At 42.0% G+C, this 12,224-nt stretch overlaps 1 protein-coding gene across 2 annotated transcripts in view; it reads right to left on the bottom strand.

Annotated features, from left to right (window-relative positions):
• The window catches only part of UTP18 (UTP18 small subunit processome component), a 48,848-nt gene extending 36,766 nt beyond the window's left edge, over positions 1 to 12,082 (bottom strand). For both annotated transcript variants that reach the window (XM_058704747.1, XM_058704748.1), the window contains exons 1-5: positions 11,730 to 12,082; positions 9,901 to 10,013; positions 8,247 to 8,345; positions 4,337 to 4,404; positions 109 to 197 (exon numbers count right to left, since the gene is read on the bottom strand). In XM_058704747.1, the coding sequence (XP_058560730.1) occupies positions 109 to 197; positions 4,337 to 4,404; positions 8,247 to 8,345; positions 9,901 to 10,013; positions 11,730 to 12,068 (708 nt within the window). In that variant the 5' untranslated portion in view covers positions 12,069 to 12,082. The remainder of the gene's footprint in view (positions 1 to 108; positions 198 to 4,336; positions 4,405 to 8,246; positions 8,346 to 9,900; positions 10,014 to 11,729) is intronic.
• Positions 12,083 to 12,224: the final 142 nt, after the last annotated feature.

The following is a 12,224-nucleotide window of genomic DNA, read 5'->3' as shown; positions in this document are numbered from 1 at the left end:
TGCAAAATAAATAACAGCAACACGTTTAATCCCACAGATAACACGAATCCATACGTTTGTAGCAGGAAGCACACTGGGCGGGAGAGACCCAACTTCACCAACTCTCACCTTTAAGATTCCTTTAGGAAGAGAGGTTGATGTGGATATGAAATTCCCAGTCCTTTGCAACAAATCATCTTCATCCTCTTCACTTTCATCTAAGTCAAACAAACCCACAAGGCTGATCTTTAGAATCAATGAGATGGCCAGTACCTTCCGCAAACATCTGCATTCCAAACTTCAATTCCCCCCCACTCCAGCCTCCAATCTCAATCCCTTTATTTAAGCTGCAATTAGTAAAAGTAAAACAGCAAAATAAATTTGAGGGTGGGGGATGACAGAGAATTCAATTATATGGTTAAAATAAAAGCCTGGGGGTGCCTGGGTGGCGCAGTCAGTTAAGCGTCCGACTTCAGCCAGGTCACGATCTCGCGGTCCGTGAGTTCGAGCCCCGCGTCAGGCTCTGGGCTGATGGCTCGGAGCCTGGAGCCTGTTTCCGATTCTGTGTCTCCCTCTCTCTCTGCCCCTCCCCCGTCCATGCTCTGTCTCTCTCTGTCCCAAAAATAAATTAAAAAAAAAAAAAAAAAAAAAAACGTTGAAAAAAAAATAAAATAAAAGCCTGACTCTGGAACGAAAGGTACACATTCACACACAGTGACTAAAACAGGATGGAAAAAATAAAAGTCAGCATTCAATTTGAAAAGGACAATTCACAATTACAGCCAAATTGGCAATAAGGTAGACAGCAGATCTAGCTTAATTCACATGAAAAAAGATTAACACTTTTAGTTGTAGGAGAGATCAAGGTCAGCAAATTGTGTATCATAACTTCAAAGAGAGCTAACAGGGCTGATTTTTTCCTGATGATTCTAGCAAAGAGAGCCAAGAAGCTGGGCAATAGTTCCAAAACACTCATGGGGATGAGGGCAAAAACCAGCACTAAAAGCCCTCTATGGTTCTGAAGGGAGTCTAATAAACCACCAGGCTTCAGCATGGGGCCATAAAAGGCTACATACACCAAGGATCAAGGATGAAATTAAAGAATCATAATAAAATCCTCCATAAACTGAAACCCAGCTTTGAATCCTTACAATCTCTCACTGGAGATGCTTGGGACTGCCAGTGCCCCTTACCCAGCCTCTACCCAGAAACAAACATACGAATTCTCCGGAGAAAGATATCCTCGTCCTCTTATTAAACAATAGTATTCTTTCACACACAGTGTCAACACTCAATGAAACACAACTAGGTCAATAATGACAACATAAAGTAACTTGAATGAAAACCTAAGGAATAACAGACAATCTCCTATGGAGATCTAGATAACAGATTTTCAGACACAAACTTCTAAAGGAATATGTCTAGTATGTTCAAAAACAATGAAAGACAATATTCAGACTTGAACCAGAGAAATGGACTATTAAAAAAAGAACCAAATGCAAACTCTAGAACTAAAATATACAGTAGTTAAAATTAAGATCCCAGTGGTCGTTTTTAACAATATATAAAAATTAGATGGAGGGACAATCAGTGGTCTGGAAAACGGATCAGAGAAAAATATCCAGACTAAGGTACAGAAAGCAAAAAGGACAGAAAATGCAGGGGGGGGGGGGGGGGGGGGAATGACACAACATGTTTAAAAAAATAAAAACATTTAATATACATGTAATGGGTATCCCAGAAGAAAAGGAAGACTGGAACAGAAACAATGTTTGAAAAGGCAGTCGAGAAGAATTTCCAAAACTTAACACAAAACGACATCAGGCCAGATTCAAAAGCATGGTGAAGACCAAGCAGGATACAAAGCAAGCTACAATGATCTGGGGGGTGGGGGGAGGAAATAAACAAACAAAACAGCAACAATAAAACAATCCAGAGTATCAAGGAATTACCGTTGATAAATTTTGAAAGTCTATGACAATAATATTGTAATTATGTTTAAAGAGAAGGGTACTACTCTTTTAAAGATAGCCAATGTAGTATTTACCAATAAAAATAACGTGTTGGGACAACAATGAAGATGGGGTCTAGTCATCACCGTGCCAGTAAGAAGTATACCTTGGACAAGTCACTGTTACCTCTTTGAACCTCACTCCCCTCATCTATAAAGGAAAGGTATAAGGCTGGGACATCCCAGATGGTAGCAGACTGGCTAATTGCTGACCTAACCCATTTCTTTTTTTTTTTTTTTTTTTTAATGGGCACAAAGACAAATTACATTTCCACTTAGTATGGCAATGTGACTGAGCTCTGGCCAATTAAATCTAAGTCAAGGTATCATGTACCTCTTCCAAGACAGGCCAATAAAAATCTCTTTGGGATGAGCTGCTCACTCTTCCCCTGTAAGATGCCTGGATGTCAACCTCTTGGGCAACTTTGAAAAACCCAGCGTGTAGTTGACAGAACCTCTTGGGTCCCTAAAGGACACTATCCCCTTCTCACCTCTGGAATTTCACATGCATGAGAAAAAAACTTCCAGTGGATTAATCTCCTGAGATCTGAGAGGTTTTCTGTTTCAACAGCTAGCATAACCTTATCTAAAATATTCTATGAATGCAGCATTCTAAAATGGATAATAAAATTACATTTCATCTAGAAGGGCAAACTGGTTACCAAGGGTGTAGAAATCATTCAACGCAAAAAAAGGTTAAAAGATAAGAGATGTGAAACTTGTTAAAAAACAAACTTGAAAATACGTTTCTCCAATAACAACAGTTTTACATTAAGTAGAGATAAGAAACACTGCATACTTTTATTTCTAAGTTTTTTAAACTGTACACTTTTAAAGAGTAGAACTACAGAGTATAAGGAGGTAAATTTCAAAATTGGGGCAAAAATTTTATTATTTAAAAAAAAATTTTTTTACTGTTCTAGTTTTGAGAGAAAGAGAGAGAGGGAGAGCGAGAGCGAGCATGAATGGGGGAGGGGCAGACAGAGAAGGAGACATGGAATCTGAAGCAGGCTCCATGCTCTGAGCTGTTCACACAAAGCCCAATGGGGGGCTCGAACCTATTAACTGTGAGATCATGACCTGAGCCAAAGTTGGATGCTTAACTGACTGAGCAACCCAGGAACCAAGGAAAAAAAAATTTAAGTATTTATCTTGAGAGAGAGCATGTTCCCGGGGGGGGGGGGGGGGGGGGGGGGGGGATGGAATGCAGAGAGAGGAAGAGAGAGAATCTCATGCAGGCTCTGTGGTGTCAGCACAGAGCCCAACTCAGGGCTTGAAATGATAAACCATGAGATCATGACCTGAGCTGAAATCAAGAGTTGGACACTCAACCAAATGAGCCACCCAGGTGCCCCAAAACTGGAAAAAATTCTAACAGTTAGTTCTTAAAGAGGAAAAAACAGTCCAGTAAAGAGTACATTATCTGACATGTTTAGGCAGAGACTAAATTACCATCTAACAGATGCTGTAGAGAAGATTCTCATTGTGGATAAAGTCAGGCTGTATCACTAAGATTCCTTCAACCTCTAAAAGTATCTAGCTGGAAATCAGAAGGTAAATTCTGACTTAATAACAGATTGAGTTTTCTAACAGAATTACAGAAAGCTGGATCTTTATATGGGCTCCCTGTACTGGAGTATCATTAGGACTGGACGCGGGGGGTGGGGAGGAGGTGGGGGGGAGGTGATGGCAATCGAACAAAAGCTCATCAGAAATCAAGGATGCTAAGGAAAGAGCTCCTACGTTATGAGGGAGAATATACTCTGGACTCCCTAAAGGATTTCCAAAGTCAATTCCAAGTCTAAAATGTGTAACTCCAAGCACACAAATCAAATCTTGGTAAGCCATCCATATTTATAATCTCTAAACTCAAGGATCTAAAAAGGAGAGAGCAATTATGGTTCAAACCAAACTTAAAACCTGGAGTTGAAAAATAGGTTTTTACAAAGTGACTAATCATCTGGGCCTGACCTGACATGTGCTCCCTAGATATCCCATTTCCTAGTAGAAAGCTAGACTAGCTGCCAATGTCTTCAGAAGGGGCTCTGAATGAAGAATAACAGTCATCTTTCCTTAATCCCATAATGCAATACAGTTCTGTTGAAAATGAAACATAAAATTCATCAGTTACTGTCCGTACTATAGAGAACACGTGATAAAATGAGTCTTACGCTATTGTGAAAAGGCTTCCCTCAGAGAAATGGCAGACTTCAAAACCAGACATTTCAGGGAAAAAAATATATATATTTGAAACACCAGGTTTTAACGAGCCTCATGAGAAAGCTCAAATAACAAAACAGGAACAGAGACTTATTTACTAACTTAAACAGAAATATCAATACTCACCATCTGAAGATGTTTTCCGCTTCTTAGTCTCTGCCCAGGCAGGTACTCCTCCCATGGCATGCTGGAATCTAAGCAAAAACACAAAAATGAAATTCTGTGGCAACTAATGAATGTTCACAGAGCTTGAGAGATTTAAATGGTATACATTAGCTCACCCGTTAGAGCACGTATAGAATCTCTGCCAAGGAAATTATCTTTAAGAACAAAAGGGCAACTCACACAGAGTAGTCCCAACTTACTTATTCAGGAAACTTTCATAAACCTCTCTAACCATATAAACTATCTCAGATATAGGACACCTGGATACATATTTGTTAGTTACTTTCATCTAGTTACATGGTTGCTCACTTGCTTGTATCAATGCATCTCAGATCTTGAGACAAAGTAAAAGCTCTCTGTGATTACAAACCAATGCTACAGTAATAGAGTACTTGATAAAACACATCTGAAAGAAAATGACCAGATTGGTAAGAACATACAAAACACAATCAACATATCCTTTGAATAAAACTGGAGCATTTCACTCTGGAAAAAGTAAGTTTAAAGAGAAGCATGAGAAGCATATTCTAAAGGGCTAGTTTTGGGAAGAGTGCAGAGAATCATTCTAATTGTTTAATGCAGAAATATAGACAAGGCCACCAAACTCAGCCTACTGGCCATAAACTAAAAAACTAGACAAAATATATGAAACTTTTCCGATTGGACAACAGGCAACAAAGGATTGTGATCCCTGGGAGGAAGGAAATAACAAGGTGAGCCCTTCTATCCCAGGAATTTTACCCTGAAGACAATTTTGTGAGACCCTGGCACAGAACCAATGAGAAACAGTCAGACTTAAGAGGAGCTAAGAAAATTGGAATTTGAGGGGCAGTGGACAGAAGAAAAAAAAGAGCTCCAAAAATCTGCACAGGGGTCCACAGATATTTTTGCTGAATAATAAGCTGCACATTCACAGGATGAAACTCCATGAGGTCAGGCAAAGAACTACAACGGAGCTGTAAGTTGCACAACACCAGAGATGAGACACTTGAGTTCCAACCCATCAAGGGAAGGTCCTTATTGAAAACTCAGGGCATTCAGTAGAGATGGCAGGGAGGTCATACCTTAAAAATGGAGCTAAACCAGCCTAGTTAAATAAATGCTACTCTACAAGCAAGCTAAAAAAAAAACCTTGAAAGGATCAAACTGATCTCCAAGCCAATTAATTGTCCACCAAGACAAACCCATTAAAAGCACTCACTCAGGGAGCCTGGCTCACTAAGTCAGTAGAGCATGCAACTGTGAACGTGGGGTGGTGAGTTTGAGTCCCCCATTAGGTGTAGAGATTACTTAAATAAATACTTTAAAAACATAAAAAAATATGGGGGTGCCTGGGTGGCTCAGTTGGTTAAGTGACCAACTTCAGCTCAGGTCAGGATCTTGCAGTTTGTGACTTCGAGCCCTGCGTCAGGCTCTGTGCTGACAGCTCAGAGCCTGGAGCCTACCTCATGTTCTATGTCTCCCCCTCTCCCTACCCCTCCCCCTGCTCACACTCCGCATCTCTCTGTCTCTCAATAATACGTATTAAAACAAATTTTAAGTAAAAATAAAAAAAATGAAAATAAGAACATAAAAAAATATGGGGCGCTGGGTGGCTTAGTTGGTTAAGCGTCTGACTCTTGATTTCAGCTCAGCTCATGATCTTAACAGTTCATCGGGTTCTGTGCTGATTGCACAGAGCCTATTTAGGATTCTCTCTCTCCCTCTCTCTCTGCCCCTCTCCTGCTCACTCACTCTCTTTCTCTCCCTCTCTCTCCTCAAAATAAGCACTCATTCAATAATCATTAAAAGCAAAATCCAAAACCCAGACACTGACCAACATTCACACTGCCAAAAATCCAATCAAAATTTCTAAACACGCAGAGAAGCAGAAAAGCATGAACCATGACCAGAAAAAAAATCAGTCAATAGGAAGACACAGAAATGATAGCGGTGACAGAATTAGCATACAAGGACTTTGAAATAGCCAATACAAATATATTTAAGTATTTAAAGGAATTATATATGAACATAACAAAAGGGAAAGTAGGAACAAACCAGAACAAAAGGTCTCAAGCTGAAAAGACCTTCTCCAAAGCTGAAAAATGTAATATTTAAAACAGAGTTACTAAATGAATTTAACAGACTCAAAAGACGATCTACTGTATGATTTCACTTATGTGACATTTTGGAAAAGGCAAATCTGTAAGAACAGAAAACACATCAGTGGTTGTCAGGGGCTAGAGAATTAAAAGTTGAGGAGAGGGGTGTCTGGGTGGCTCAGTCATATAAGCAACTGACTCAATTTCAGCGCAGGTCATGATACCAGAATCGTAGGATCTAGCTCTCCTTCGGGCTCCACCCTCAGTGTGGAGCGTTCCTACGATGCTCTCTTTCCGTCCTTCTCCTTAAGGTTCTCTCTCTCTCTCTCTCTCTCTCTCTCTCTCTCTCTCTCTGTCCCTCTCCCTTGTTCACTCTCTCCCTCTAAAAAAAAAAAAAAGTTGAGAGAGGGTTGACTACAAAGAGATATAAGATAACTTTCTGGGGTGATGGCCATATTCTGTATCTTGATTCCCTATCTTAGTTGTTGTGGTATTTACATTACCATAGGTGTTTAACAAAATTCATAAAAAGATACTTTAAAACGATGAATTTCGCCTAATGTAAATTATACAATAAACCTACTTTAAAAAAATGAGTAATACAACAAACCTGTATGAATATATAAAAAAAAGTTGTCAATACAAATAAAAATTTTCATTTTCATTTATTTGTTTAAAAGTAGGCTCTATACCCAAAGTGGGGCTTGAACTCATGACCCTGAGATCAAAAGTCACGTGCTCTACCAACTGACCCAGCTAGGTGCCCCTAAAAATTTTTCCTTTTTCAAATATTTTTGAAGATCTGTAAGTTGGAATTGGAAGAATCAAGATGAAATCATTATTTTAAAATATATGTATATTTATTTGGGGCACCTGGGTGGGTGGCTCAGTCAGTTAAGCGTCCAACTTCAGCTCAGGTTATGATCTCAGTTTGTGAGTTTGAGCCCCCATCAGGCTCTGCGCTGACAGCTCAGAGCCTGGAGCCTGCTTTGGCTTCTGTGTCTCCCTCTCTCTACCCCTCCCCCACTGTGCTCTGTCTCTCTCTCTCTCTCTCAAAAATAAATAAAATGTAAAATATATGTATATTTCCCAGCTGTGATCAACTAAAAGTCTAGAAGTTTAGTTTACCATATAGAAATGAACAAGCAAGTAAGCAATATTATCACTGCTTATAAGTGGGTAGTGGGATTACAAAATTTTTCCAAAATTTTTTTGTACTTGTAATCCCTCTCCCTCCAAAAAACTAACACTTGGGGCACCTGGGTGGCTTAGTCGGTTAAGTGTCCAACTCCTGATCTTAGCTCAGGTCTTGATCTAAGGGTCATTAGTTCAAGCCCTGTGTTGGGTTCCACGCTGGGTGGAGCCTACTTAAAAAAATAAAAATACTTGTCGGCACAGAGTCCGAGGCAGGGCTTGAATTCACAAACTGCAAGATCACGACCTGAGCTGAAGTCAGAGGCTTGGCTGACTGAGCCACCCAGATGCCCTGCAAAAGTACATATTAAATAGGTCCCAAAGATCTTGTTATACCAGAATTTGACAAAGTTAGCATCTTCTGAATAAATGTTACCGTTTCTACCTGAAAAAAAAATAAAAATAAAAATACCAAAACTTAATCATTTCTTCCAACAGCAGTGCTCTTACTATCTTCAAAATGGAAATCTAACCAAAAAAAAAAAGGAAATCTCACTACCCAAGAAGCTGTGAGAGCCAAAGACTCAGGGAATCCAAATAAACCACTGATTATAAACGCAGCTTGGTAAATCACATGGAAAAGATTTCACACTTACTCTTCCTTAAGTCTCTTTTGAAGTTTGTCTTTTGAAAGTTTACTTTCACTGGCATTTTTCATCATATCTTTCCGAAACCGATTGTTCTTCATGTCAACCCTATAAAAAACAAAATAGTACACTTTAAATGATGTTTAAGGATTTGTCCTAACTAGTTGTTGCCTTTAATAATTTGAAAACACATTTAACCAAATACAAACATTCATAAGGTGTGGAACATCACATACACGTTTATTTTTTAAAAAAATAAATACACGTAATAGAAAACGCTCTGAAAAAATACCAATGATTAATGACAAAAATGTTTTCTCAACACAGATTAAGTAGACATTTCCCACCCAATTAAACTGACAAAGTGAAAAAAAGATAAGCATTGGTTATAAGAATGGAGTGCAATGCACACCTTTCAATGGGAAGGTATGTTGGTAGAACCTCACAGTCAATCTGGCAGTATTTATCAAGAACCATACTCGTGCCTATGCTCTTTAAGTAATTCTACCTCAAAAAAATCTTTCTTCAATAATTAGAAACTGGAAAAAGATTTATACAGAAAAATATGTCTCACTATGAATTTAAGGAAAAAATAAAACCTACCTGTCCAACAATAATACTTTGATAAATTACAATTAGTTCACAAAATGGACTGTATTTTATCCATTTTAAAATGTTTACAAAGCTTTTACTCCTAAGTGGGGAGAAATGCTCGCAAGACAAGACATTCTCACTTATTAAAGTAGATATTTTGTGTGCTTGTCCCTAGCCTTTCGTTTCAGGCATTGTGCTAAGAGCTTCACATATACCGGTTTTTTTATTCTCAAAAGCCTTCTGATATTGTTACTATTGTTACCTCCATTCAAAAGAGAAAAGGCATGGGGCGCCTGGGTGGCGCAGTCGGTTGGGCGTCCGACTTCAGCCAGGTCACGATCTCACGGTCCGTGAGTTCGAGCCCCGCGTCAGGCTCTGGGCTGATGGCTCGGAGCCTGGAGCCTGTTTCCGATTCTGTGTCTCCCTCTCTCTCTGCCCCTCCCCCGTTCATGCTCTGTCTCTCTCTGTCCCAAAAATAAATTAAAAAAAAAAAAAAAAAAGAAAAAAACAAAAGAGAAAAGGCAGTTCCAAACTTGCCCTTGGTCAGTTAGGAAGTGGCCAAATAAAAAGGCAAACTCAAACACGACACCAAACACCGTGCTTTCTTTGCTATTCCATACGGCACACAGGAGAAGAGAGCAGGAAAGAATGCCAGCGTGTTAACTGGTTCCCCCTTGCTTGTGGGATCATGAATGACCTTTTTCTTTTCTCTGCTTTACAGTATTTTTCAAATCTTCACATAATCACCAACTTGTAAAGAAAACTTTAAGGGGCGCCTGGGTGGCTCAGTCAGTTAAGCATCCGACTTCGGCTCAGGCCATGATCTCAAGGTTTGTGAGCTCGAGCCTCGCTTCGGGCTCTGTGCTGAAGCCTTGGAGCCTGGAGCCTGCTTCAGATTCTGTGTCTCCCTCTCTCTCTGACCACCCCCCCCCCACCCCCGTCTCTCTCTGTCTCAAAAATAAATAAATGGTAAAAAAAAAAAAATTAAAAAAAAAAGAAAACTTTAAAACTTGCAAAATAATTTTTAAAGTACACAGAGGAATTCTGGAAGAAAAACTCAGCAACCTACATTTCATCATCTTCATCCTCTTCATCCACCCAAACTGGCTTCTTTTTAAATAGAAAATTATCTTTTGCTTCATTCTCCACTTCCGAGTCACCGGAGTCTTCCTGTACTCGAACCTAGAGATGACAAAATTGCCTTCAAACACGAGTTTTTCAGCAGACTAGTTAGATGTCTTGTAAGAATGCTTTGTAGGCCCTCTGATGAAATAATGGGACAATGCTACCAAAGCAAATGCTAGAGACAGAACATAAAATGCAGAGATTAGAGAACGGCACCATAAGATGGACGGGCAGGTAGGATGAGAGCACGCGGACATGCTGAAAGGAAAAGATCAAGTAAGACAAGAACAACAAAAGGTAAGTTGACAGGTGAGGAAAGGAGCAGGAAAAATCCGGAAACTACAGAAATCACGGGATGAGAGACAGACTAGCATCAAAAACAACGTGATTGAGGGGTGCCTGGGTGGCTCCGTTGGGTAAGTGTCCAACTCTTGGTATCAGTTCAGGTCATGAGCTCAGCGTTTGTGGGATGGAGCCCAGTGTCCGGCTCCATGCTGACCGCACTGAGCCTGTTTGGGACTCTCTCTCTCCCTCTCTGCCTCTCCCCTGCTCATGCTAGCTTATTTTAAAAAAAGAAAACTTACACTCAACTATCAAATCTAAATCTAGACCATAGAACACTCCCAGAAATGAGCTTGAGCTTTTCCAAAGACCATATTAGACATGTCCACTTGACTTCTCCCTGGTCTATTACCAGCCTGTGATCCTTCAAAGCTCAACAAATCCCACCTCGCACATAATGTCCCTTTTCTGGACTATAAAACTGTCCCACCCGCCAGCATTTGTCCAGTAACAGTTCTCTACTTCCCAACTAGTTTTCTGCAGCTTCTCTCATAAGCACCCAAAGGAGATTCTGGCAATCAGTTGACACTGGCCACTTAGTAGGTCTGCATTCATTTCCCAAACTGAGTATTCTGTGAGGCTTTGCTGGGCCATCCTACATAAAATTTCACAGCTCTCCACACACACTCATCTTCCTTTCCCTAGTACTTTCATTTTTTTCTCTTCAACACATGTCCCTGACATGTTTGCATTTTATCTTCTTCTAGTACACATGCTCCAAGACAGCAGGGATTTTTGTCAGGTTTTGTCCGTTGCTGTGTCTCCTCCACTGACTAGAACAATTTCTGGAACTCTCCTTATCTCGAAAAAAAAAAAAGTTATAGCATAAAAGGAATGATTACAAATGTGCAAAAAAAAAAAAAAACTGATAAAAAAGTGTGCAAAAGGAAAAGGGATGATGAAAAGAATGCAAGATTTTCACTGCCAGGAAAACTACGTGGTTCCCAACAGGCTAACAACGACCCAGCAGGCAAATACACGATCATTCTCAAAACTTGGCTAGTCAATCACTTGGGAAGCTGTTAAAACGCACATTCCCAGGCCCGGGCCCACGAATTCTGATTCCACAACTCCCAAATCACGGCAAGGTACTGAGGCAGGGGATCGAACGACGAGGAAAGAAACAATGATTTGGGGGAGAGGAGGTGGGGCTGAGCCGCGAAAAAAGCTCGCGCCTACAGTTCGCTCAACGTACGTGTAGAGCGCCTGCTGGATACTAGGCGCAGGGGCTGCCCCGGGGGCGGAGAAAGGCGATGTCCCCGCCCAGCTGAGACTTCCAGTCTGGCACCCGTCGGCGCCCGCCTTCTCGGGCGCCCGCCGACCTGAGCGCTCCCGGCGCCGCAGGTCGCCCAGGCTCCGCCCCCGGAGGCTCACCGCCCACCGCGCGCCCCGCCCGAGCGCGCCCAGTCCGCGCGCCGCGGCCTCCCTCACCCGCGGGCCCTGCAGACGCCGTAGCAGCGCGTCCTCGTCGTCCTCGACGTCGCCGAACACCAGCTCCTCCAGGCACCGCTCCACGGCCGGCTTGTCCTCCTCCAGCGTCAGGCGGTTCTGCTGCCGGAGCCGTCTCTCTTCCTCCGCCGCGACTGCGATCGCAGCGGCCGCTGTGCTCGGCCGGGCCGGCGGTTTCCGCTGGGATGAAGGAGCAGCCTTTCGTGGCGGCCCGCCCGGCCCTGCTCCGGCTCTCCGGTCCGGCTTCATTCGGCTCTTCCGGCCCAGCCTCACTCCGGTTCTCCGGTCCGGTCTCGTTCGGCTTCTACGTTCCGGCGGCATCGTTGGGTTTGAGAAGAAACGCAGGCGCTCACGTGGAACCTCGCTGCGCGTGCGCCGAGACGGTTCGGTTTCCGCGGCCGCTGAGGCCCCGCGGGGTCGGAAGGAGCCTGCGCGGCCTGTTAGCACGTGACCGACACTCTCTCCCTACGTAACGCC

Source organism: Neofelis nebulosa, chromosome 16, assembly GCF_028018385.1.
Source record: "Neofelis nebulosa isolate mNeoNeb1 chromosome 16, mNeoNeb1.pri, whole genome shotgun sequence".
Classification (NCBI taxonomy): domain Eukaryota; kingdom Metazoa; phylum Chordata; class Mammalia; order Carnivora; family Felidae; genus Neofelis; species Neofelis nebulosa.
The sequence above is the reverse complement of the archived record's forward strand: the minus strand, read 5'-3'. Positions and strand labels throughout refer to the sequence as shown.